The sequence below is a fragment of the Corvus brachyrhynchos genome, unplaced genomic scaffold (genome assembly GCF_000691975.1).
Source record: "Corvus brachyrhynchos isolate BGI_N302 unplaced genomic scaffold, ASM69197v1 scaffold239, whole genome shotgun sequence".
In the NCBI taxonomy this organism is placed as follows: Eukaryota; Metazoa; Chordata; class Aves; order Passeriformes; family Corvidae; genus Corvus; species Corvus brachyrhynchos.
The window spans coordinates 1157884-1168535 of NW_008246057.1; the positions used below are offsets into that span (position 1 = coordinate 1157884).

Consider the following 10652-nt stretch of genomic DNA (forward strand, 5'->3'; position numbering starts at 1 on the left):
GCATGGGAAAGAGTTTCGTAGAGACAAGCAAATAATGCATTAGTACAAAACCAGAGTGCTACTCTATTTTTTAAGTTATAGCACCTTCGAAAATTGTTTGTCATGACTTAGCTGTGACCTGTCAGCTCTTCCTTCTTAGATGTCACCAGCCTCTGCTGTCACCTATCACCTGTGCTCAAAGCTCCAAGTAGCCAAAAAAGGAGCATGAGGGCTTTCCAAAGACTGAGGATTACCACATCATCTAAAACAACTGCTTAAAAGCAAAAAAAGGGAAATTGGTTTATGCTTTCTTTCCTTCTTTCCTGTGTCTCTCTGCTTTCTTTTTTCTTTTTTGTTTTGAGTTTTGGGGGGTTTTTTAACTCTCTTTCCTCCTCTCTGCTGTTTTCTTCTCCACAATGAAGAGAACCTACCTAAATTTCTGCTGTGACATTATTTTCTCAACTGGACACTTTTTCCTTTTTTCTGTCCTACTATTAATTCTAAGCAAAACCTTTAACTCCTTTCTCCTTAAGAAAACTGTTAGATTGTAAGCAACAGTGTGACTCTTCTGATAACCAGGTTTGGGTATAGAAGCTAGAAAATGGAACATCAAACCAGGAACTTCCTATTAATGACAAAATTATAACTTCATATGCAGCAGATTGTTGCAGCTGTAACTGGAGCCCTGGAGTTATCATTAGGAACATTCAGCTGAATTTTAAATTTTTGCTTTTATAAACTCTCCTTATCCTATCTTATATTTTATATTGAACTCTTTTTATTGTAGATTCACAATTTATAAAAACCTTTGTTCAGACACCCCTGCAGGCAGACATGAGTCAATGAGGAGTCACAAAGCTGTTGGGAATCATAGTGCCATGATATTTCTCTAGTTATAATAGAAACTTGAGGTTGTATTCCTCTAAGGAAAGCAGTAAATTAAAACATTTTTTACATTGATTGGGTTACATTTGTACCCACACTTCAGTTAGTGTGGTAGCCAAGGCTGGTGATGTGACACAGAAATGCCAGTAGGATGAATGAGATAAGCCAGTGATAAGCTCTCATTGAAAGTGAAATCTGAACAATTACAGTTCCACCTTTAACTGGAAGGACAAAGGTTACTTTCTTCAAAATCTCCCATGTTATTTTCTCCTCTGACCACAGTATTTTGAATTTCCCACGTCCCTTTCAAATCTATCTGCTGTTTTATGCTGGTTTATGTTGGGGTTTTTTTACTGCCAGAGATTTAAACAAATTGGAAAAGAACCAAAAAACAAAGTTCACCAACAGCTGTGAAATATGTAAATAGGAAATGTATTTGCATAATTAGCCACCATGAAATAAGGGTCACAGACAAGCACTTCAATTCATATTCACGGGCTACCTTTCCTCTGGAGTATCACTGCAGGTTTTCAGCACAGATACGCATTAAAGTAGAAAAGATTTGTCGGACAGCATTATACTGACCCATAATGTGTAACTCTGAAAATACCAGTCTTGCAGAAAAATACTAAGGCAATCAGGGTTTCCTAAATTTGATACTCACGGAACATAAAAAAAAAATTAGGTGTCTAGAACTGAATGCATTATCACCTGAGGGGTTTTATGGCATAGTCTACAGCTAAGCAGAATTTTCTTGCCAGTGCTTGTTGGCTGAAAAGCTACAGTTAAAAATTAAACTTAAAATTGAAAATATTAAAAATTGAAGGAATTTTTTCGCATAATTGGTACTACAACTTTTTTCAGACAGATTTTCCTGACCAAAAAAAAAATTGTCTCCAACATTTTTTCCCATTTTTGCTCATTTTTATGGTTATGGTGCTTTAAAATACATGTATACACATATGTGTACAGATATATATATATGCTGAACTATGATAGCATTAAATACATAATATTCTGAAGTATTGTGTAAAGGGGGGTTTGTATGGTTAAAGGGTTTGGTAAGCAAGAAAATCAGGTTCTAGTTTCAAACCTTCCTTGTATGCAGTTTACCATACCTTTCAATATTTCTATTCACCAGTTAGTGCCTTTTATGTCAGTAAGTCATGCCTGCCTTCACTTAGTAAAGAAAAGTATTGGGAAATTGCTAATTAAGGTGTTTTATCATCAAACTATTCCTTGACCTAGAGTATGAACAGCTGAGGAATAGGAAGGGAATTTCTCAAAGCAATTTCCAAACAGTGAGTGTTGGTGTTTTCCTTGCATCTATTGCTACCCCAAGCAACAGCATGTAGATGGTCTAAGAACTTATATTACTAAATGAATATAACCGTTTCTTTTTAATAAGAGATGGTATCTAATAAAAGGAGAGGAAATTTAGCAGACTAATGTCAAATGATTTTGTACTGTTCGTCACTGTAGAAAGAATTACTCACCATGACAAAATGGATTTGTTGCTTATATGAACTGACAGTGAAACCAAAACCATTTTCAAATGGAATTATGAGTATATCATCATCACAGTACCATGGATGTAAAATGATTTTGATTGCTGGATTGCAAAGTAGGTCCCTAACGACCTCTGCTAATATGAAGTGTCAGTTTTACAGCTGATGGTAGTGTTAAGGATGCAGTATTTCTGTCTCTTTAACAATTTACACTTTACTAAAAGGTAGAAAAATGGGTTTTGATCTGTAAAGTGGAAGCGTGAACTTAAGAAGTCAAAGTAATAATTTAAGAGAACTGCCTTGTAGGCATAGGGGAGTTGGGCACGTGCATGAGACAAGTGGGTGCTGCATTGCCTATGAACTGTGTCAAACTGCTGCTTGCACAGCTTTGGAAAGGACATTGAAGCATAATCACTCTCATTCTTCTCATTTGCGAAACTTCTATTAGCCTAAAGCATGGCTAGTACTGAGATGCTGAAATATAAATGTTCCCTCGTGCTAGTTTTGTTCCAGGTATTTAGCATTCAGCAAAGTCCGATCCAGAAAACAACAGAATATGGAAAATAAATATTATCATCCCTACCTTTCTTCAACATAATTCTTCCTCCAGAGAATACCAGTGGCTCCAGTGGTGCAAATAGAAATACCCTTGTGTCACATTGTGGGTGAATTGTTCTCCTATGGCTGTATCTTGACAGAAAACAAACCCACTACTTTCACCATTGGTTTCATTTAAATCAGGATTATGTACCAGGTCTTGTTTATTGCTTGTCTTTTTTCACAAATATTTTACAGTTTTCAGTTTAAAAACTATGAGTGTAATTTAATTTAGACTAAACATGAAGGCAGGTATGCAAACTTTTTACAGTTCTGCCTTCTAATATCAAAATTAATCTTGGCTTTGCATTCATCTGATATGCAAAGAATCATAAAATGATTGCCATAGAATGGTTTGGGTTGGAAGGGATCTACTTCCAACCCCCAAATCTTGATGTATGGCAAGACTTCTCAAAATGCACAGCTGCATCCTCATTCTCAGGAGCACAGGGAGTCATCACCATGGTGGAGATTTGTTCTGATTACAGTTATATACAAATATATACAAATAACAGTTCAGAAGATTTCTTAGATTTACTTTCCTGATTCTTGGTTCTAGGACAGGTTAGCTGATCTAAAAAAAATTAAATAAGTGAATTTAACAAGTATTTTATTATACTTCCAAGCTCTACTTTGTAAGTACTTCATTCCTGTTTCACATGAAAGACTACAACTACTCATGGCAATGCAGCTGCAGAGGTTCAGCCAAAGGCATCATAGGGAGAATACAGAAATCTTATGTAATCATTTTAAAACTTTCAGCAATTTGAATGCCTCTTCATGGTGGCAGTGTTGGGTAGACTTGTCTCTTTGTCCTGACGTCTCCAAAATTGCCTTCTTCTGCCTCATTTCCAATAAGGTAGAGGCAGGACATTTAACGTATTTTTAAAAATCCTATTAAAAGTTTAGAAAATTTCAAAATTAATTTAATAATAAATAAATTGAAAGTTTCAAATTGCTTTGTGTAAAGGTTAGTTTCCTATAAACCTAATTGACAGATTTTTATAAAACAAAGCTTGCTAGAGTCTCTCAATATTCTGGTAAAATTACCAGTTCAATTTATTCATAGCAGATAGAAGGCACCTGGATGTGCACAAATGACATGCATTCTGCTCAGCTGAGGACAAGGCTCAGCAGTCCTTCCTCCTCTGTTGGAAATTGCTTTTCTGTAGGGTCTTTGAGCACAGAACTAGGTGAGTTTTGAAAAAACTATCTCTGCATTTGACAGGTGAAGACAGTGCTAATTCAGTCCCTTCCTCTATGTTAAACATTCTTCAAAGATCCGTCTTCTTTTGAAGTTTTCTACTATTTGCTAACAGTTTGCTTGTCATATGAGCACAGCTATTTAGAGGATGTATTTTGTTTTCCAAAGTGTCAGTGACATTATCACAATTACCCTGTGCTGCACAGAGACCCATACTGCTGACAGCAGATTCTTCCTAAAATGAACATTGCTTTCCTATGGTTACCAAAAACACAAATCTGCACTTAGGTTTATCTTTCTGGTGATTAGACATTTAAAAACTATAAGGCTTGATTCGGCATCTTCAGCATAGCACAGCTCCAAGTTTTGTGTGTGTGAATACCTAAACTACAGTGAAAACACATGCTAGGTGCTGAATGGTTGATTACAAGATGATAATTAACTCTGTGAGAACCCACATGAAGTTCTGCAAGGCAAAGGAACAAAAGCCATATCAGACTTCATGGGATTACCTTGAAGGAAACCACCTCACTGACAGGCACTTTTGCTAGACCACAAATAACAGTTCCCAAAAAAGGACACTGCTAACTTACCTAAAATCTATGGCTGGCTGTCTTAACAGAGCAAGTTGTTCCCTAACTGATTACAGTTTGAGAATGGTGATGATTCTTTCACTTTGCTGCTTGAGGCCAATTCTGGGTGATATTAGAGTGACTGCAAGCAGAAATGGAAACACAGAATGAACTAATCTTACAGCAGTACTGAAGAGCAATTCTAGCTGAGTGACCAAGAGAAAAAGCTTGTGTGCTTTCAACCCTAAAAGCTTATTGAGACTATCAAGATGAAATTGCTTTCTCTATATTAAAATCATTTTGTCTCTTTTAAGAATTCCATTAAAATCTTCAAGGGCTGTGATTGAAAAAAATCATTTCTCCAAGTTTGCAGTGGAGCAGCATCAGTTTCAAAGGCTTTGGTTTTCAGGAGCTGTGCTGGTGGAATATTTTACATTTAGATAGCATGTCTCACCTGAAGGATCCCAAATCACTGTACAAAATCCGAAGTGTGTGAAGGAATTGCCTCCTTTAACCATCAAAGTAAAGACATGCAGCCACCTATAACGTCAAACAGCGTAGCCCACATAACACAACTCAATGCAGACAGTAAACACAAATACTACAAGAACACCAAATCCAAACAGATCTCCCCATCCAGTGGACCTACATTTGGACAGGTCATGGCTATTATCTAAATATCCTTACCAAAAAAATTTTAAGACATCTCCAATTCTGGGAGACGTCTTTTGGGAAATATCTTTGCCCTGCTACAACCAGTTGAGTACTATCTCAAGTGAACTCTGAATTACTCAGCTGCTGCCATTGTAGCCCATGCTGCCTTTAGGAAGCAGTCCACCAGAAGGCAAGTGGCTTTAGTCCAAACTCTTTCAAAGCGATGCACAGTTTCCCACAGAGGAAATCCTGTATTATGTCTCTCACCACACCCTTCTGTCTTAGGAAGATAGTGTATACTCATAGGTTGCATCACTGTCCTACAAATGCTGTTGCAAAAGACCTTACCCCCTTTATAGCATGAAATATGCATGGTATGGTATTCTTGCTTAGAATCACATAAATGGGATACTTTATTTGCCCTTTTGTTGTGTGTAGGCCAATAGAAATCACCTCTGGTTTGGCATGTTTTGCAGTTCACTCTGGATGCTACCAAGATAATAAAACAGAAATTTTTGTTCAGAACATTTCAAAATTAGCAAAGGAAGCATGACTGAATTCAGCTATGAACTCATCCAGATTCCTCTAATGCAAGCAAAGTAGTTTTATATGAAAACAAGACAGTTATTTGCTGCACTTCATCTACTGAATTACAAATACTTTGAAGCTACCTGCATAAAAAGTATGTTAAAGGGATTTACGTGCATTTACCTTCATGTACAGTCAGTTGTTGTTATTGGCAACATACCTCCCTCTAGCAAAATCTTCCTCTTCTTGATGATAAAAGACATTTTGCAATTGAGTTGTATAAAAGCAGGGGTCAAGTCATCCGTGGTCAAGTCATCCAAACACACCCATTAAACTTCCCCTTTTATTGCTGTACTTGAATAAGCACAAATATTGTCACTATTTTTCACAGTTTTAACCAAACTAAAAATTTTATCTTCATCAGAACCTACACTGTGTTGAAGAGACATTACCACCTCACCATCTTTTTCACTTTGTACAGAAATGGACAGGGAGGTCTTAATCTAGCAGGACTATGTACATGTACCACATGGAAAGTCTGGAAGGAGAGGAGGAGAAAGCAAAATTACAAGAAAAAATAGAAAATGCATTTTAATTATTCAAAACACAGCAGAGAAATTGATGCTGCATCTTTAAATAACTTGAGAAATGTATTTCACCTTTAATTCCCCATTTTCCTATTCAGAACAAGTGCTGCCCAGGACTGGTTTTCGAGCGGATTCCTCTGGCAAGTATTCTTCAGCCTTTGTTTTCTGTAAACTAGTCATCCTTCATTTTATGTTTTAGCTATTCTTTTTTTAATCATTTCTCCAGATGATGGCCAGTCATGACTACCCAGTCACCATTTTATTTTGTATGATCTTTGTGGGGTTGTAGAATGCTTATTCCAAAACTTTTTCTAATAGATTTGCATTTTGACGAAGGAAAGGTATTTCTTTTTCCTCAGCCAGTTTTTGTTTATGTTTTACTGTGTTTTATGTGTACTTTCCTATTAGTGTTCACTCTTTAGCATAAAAGTGTATCTCTATAGCTCATGCTATTTAAGATTAAGCAATTTTTTTTTTAAATCTGAATTTAATTCTCTCTTAACTCTATCACCAATTCCTTGCTCCCTTGCTCAACATATATCTTGTGCTGTAAATATGTAAAAGCAAAAACTTCAAAAATCAGGAGATTTTTGGGGTGTTTGAGTCAACACTGATCTTGTAAAATGGCAATGGACTTTTTTAAAAAACAGCAATATTTGATTTCCCAGTGTGATCATGCTGAGTGAACAGTTAAAACAGGCATCCCATACAAAAAAAGGCTGTTTTGACAATCCTATCAAAGTTTTTCTAGTCCTACACAAGTTGGACAGAGATCCTAAATTAAATATAGCATTGGACTGGTTTTGCATAACCCAGTAGGGTTTATACATTGAATAACTCTGTTAGCACACCAGTTCTTTTTTCTTTTCTTTGATGATTTTCAAACTGAAGTTTTTATTTGCCAGCTTTTCCTCTCTATAAATATCAAGAGGGAATATGTATGCTTTTTTAAAAAGCTACTCACATTACAGACCAGCAGTTCCATGACTGTTTTCAAGCTTTTCACATCTTTCAAGAGCATCTGAAACTCAGATGAAGTTATTGTACTTCTGTGTCAATCACAATTCACAATTACTTGTATGAAACAAAAATCTTCACCATCTTCAGCAAAGGAGCCCAAATTAGTTTTTTCTTTTCGGTAGGTAGCTGAATACACTCAGAAAGACTGTAAAATTATTACAGCAAAGCACTTCAACTTTGCTTTAATTGCAATATAGAAGAGATTTAATAAAAAAAATTATATCAACATTTACAGGATCATCTTGAATAGCAGGTTTATCACTATAAAATCACATAGGACTCGTTCAACTTGTCACACAGAAAATTAATTAATCATTTTCAGGTATATATTTTCTCAACATTTAAGAAACAACTGCATGTACACTTATCAGTGTGTAGTACACCCAGCTATTCAGATGAATACAGTGCAGAAAGGTAGCTGGGAGTTGATAATCACATCTTCACCTGTGAGAGCTCACTATTGTTCAGTAACTATCTATTCTGGTACCATTACATTTAAAGCAAATCCCCCATCGTTCATGAACCAGAAAGAATTTCCCAATGCTCTTTACTGTCCTCACTGTGCAGCAATGATCAGATCACAGCTTGTCCAATACCATTCTCAAATTCATGGGGGAGCCAGCTGGTTTTATAGCCTAGCAAAATGAATTGGTGTGAGCGTTTTTCTTCCAGGCCAAATGAACTGTTAAAAAAGTTTTCCTTCACACGAAAAGAAGAAACAAAGTGGTATAACTATGAAAAAAAAAAGAGAGAATGAAGTTACTACCCAGCCAAGTTAAAGTTCTTTTTCTAATATAAATCTATAGAGAGGCAAGGAAGGACAGGGAGCATTGTCATTCTGTCAGAGAATACCCATATTACATGATCAAAAATATTGACTTTAAGGTGAAACTCTCAGTAAAACTGGTAGGAGACAGGACATTAAGATACATTAAGTTGACTGGAAAGATAAGCAAATTGGAAAAGACAGTGTTAATTCAGTACTGGCTTGTCTGCAAGCCTATTCATCTCTTCTTCTTTGGCATGAACCACAAGGTGCTAATCTAGGTTAGCAAGAGAAAACAAAAAAACACATTTTCCATAATGAAGTTATATTAACCAACACTTTGTAGTATTTTGCAAGGCACAGGAGTGTCATTTTCTGTAAGTACAGGCAATTTTATATGTATGATCAACTGAAAATCTGCTCCAGCAAGAAAACACAAAATTTAGTCTATCTAGCAATCCTTTGTGAGTAAGAAAAAAAGTACCAGAATCCTGGAGAAGCAGGCACTAGAGGAATATTGGATGAAATGTAATCGTTTACATGGGTAAGAATACTTAATCAATGTATATTCAGGAATATTGAAACTGCTGCCACATGATCATTAGGGCTTTTAGTAAATCTACCAAACATGAGCTCCTGTAGGAAAAGCACAAAATAGTGAACAACTTACCTGTCTTCCAGAAATAAGAAAAAGGTTCTCAGCCACAGCAAGGCTTTAGAACATATTGTTGATCAAGACTAACTGCCAATATGGAGATAAACTGAGAACTATGCAAAGGGAGTTTAGCAAAAGTTTGTTGGTTGGACTAACCTGGTAACTGATTTTTTACACGGTTGGACTAACCTGGTAACTGATTTTTTACACCAAACAAGTGGTACGTGCTTAATTAATCTATACTTTGCATTTTACAAAGTGCCAGTTATAATTGAAACATTTCCATGTTAGCCTGCAAAAGACAGTGCTTAGCATGAAATGTAAAGACAAATGAATAGAAAGCAGCTAAGCAATTTTACTAAAAGAACAGTTTCTGAGCTGAAAGAATAATATTATTGAAGAGCCTTGCATTAAGTCTTCTGTCTTATTTTCAAGAATCACTTAAGCACAAAAACCAAGAGTAGAAGTCAGCTCTACTTTCAGAGATGTAAACTCAGTAATCTGGCGTAGCTGTCTCCAGAGCAATGGAAAGGTGATCAGTGCAGCCAATGGAGTCATATCATACCCAACATGAAAGCTGAAATAACCAGCAAACGCGTTTGTGTACCAGTCAGTCACCGGAGATACTGTGATATTATGATATTACTGCAAGGCAGGTGACCTAGTGACAAAGGCCACAAACAAGCTCAGTTACCAGTGTCTTCTTTGCCAGTGTCTTTACTGGTAAGGTCTGTGTGCTGTTGGCTTGCAGAGGTTTGCAGTAACCGGAAGCTGGACTCGATGACCCAGGGATCCTTTCCAGTCCTGTGTTTTGCTTCCTTAGTGGGACAGAAAATAACATTATTTTTTAAAAGCAGTTTTCAGTGGCCTGGTGAGAGTTGGCAGGCAATGGACTCCACAGAATTCCAACTCTTTAGGAAGGAAGGCTCTTCTGAATGAGCATTGTGGCACAGTCAATTAATCCACAGGCTTCCAAACTGTGTTAGGGCTCATAGAAAAGTATGCCCCTATACAGTATTTTTTAGCCTAAACTTTTTCATGGTCAACATGGCTTACCTATTCCATTCTAAATGGGTAGAAAAACAGCCTCTTTTAAAAAAGAAATAGTACCCCTTATTTTGGAGTCTAGTGCCAACACTGGTTTGAATCAGCTTTGTCAATTTATTTGAGGGACGTTTTCATTTCAGTTTGCCAGAGCAAGTGTTCTTCACAACCTGACATTCTTATACTTTTGTATTGTATTCCCGACTGTGCATATTCATTCACTTGTGCACAACAAAGGTCGTGCTCATTTTGTGACAGAGTGCTGGAGACAGTGCCTTTGAGTGTTAAACCTGGGGTACAAATGATGATTACACTGTGTCTATCTACAAAGCTGTTTCCCTAGTGCTAAGCCCCATCCTTGTATGTAGATGCTAAAAAGCAGGAGCAGAGGAATTTTCCAGCTGCCTTTGCGTTTTATCACCACACTTGTAGGCACAGCAAACCAGGTAAAGTATTTCTTTCATCTGAAATTCCTTTGCCTCTCAAACTTTTAAATTATTTGCATTAAGCTAACATACTGTACACACAGAGACTTCATTTGTTCCTTTATTTAGTGTTGAGACCCATCAAATAAATTGAAAAAGTCAGTATAATAAACTGGTTCTGTTTGGGTTTGCCTTCTCAATTATATGAGAAACAAGTTGGTAGGGAAA

The 10652-nt window shown here is 36.5% G+C and overlaps 1 protein-coding gene across 11 annotated transcripts in view; it reads left to right on the forward strand.

Moving 5' to 3' along the window:
• The window catches only part of MAGI2 (membrane associated guanylate kinase, WW and PDZ domain containing 2), a 720301-nt gene that overhangs the window by 635715 nt on the left and 73934 nt on the right, over positions 1-10652 (forward strand). For 8 of the 11 annotated variants that reach the window (XM_017745908.1, XM_008642498.2, XM_017745909.1 and 5 more), the window contains one exon: positions 6613-6654. The exons of the other annotated variants lie outside the window; for them this stretch is intronic. In XM_017745908.1, the coding sequence (XP_017601397.1) occupies positions 6613-6654 (42 nt within the window). The remainder of the gene's footprint in view (positions 1-6612; positions 6655-10652) is intronic. 11 annotated transcript variants of the gene reach the window in all.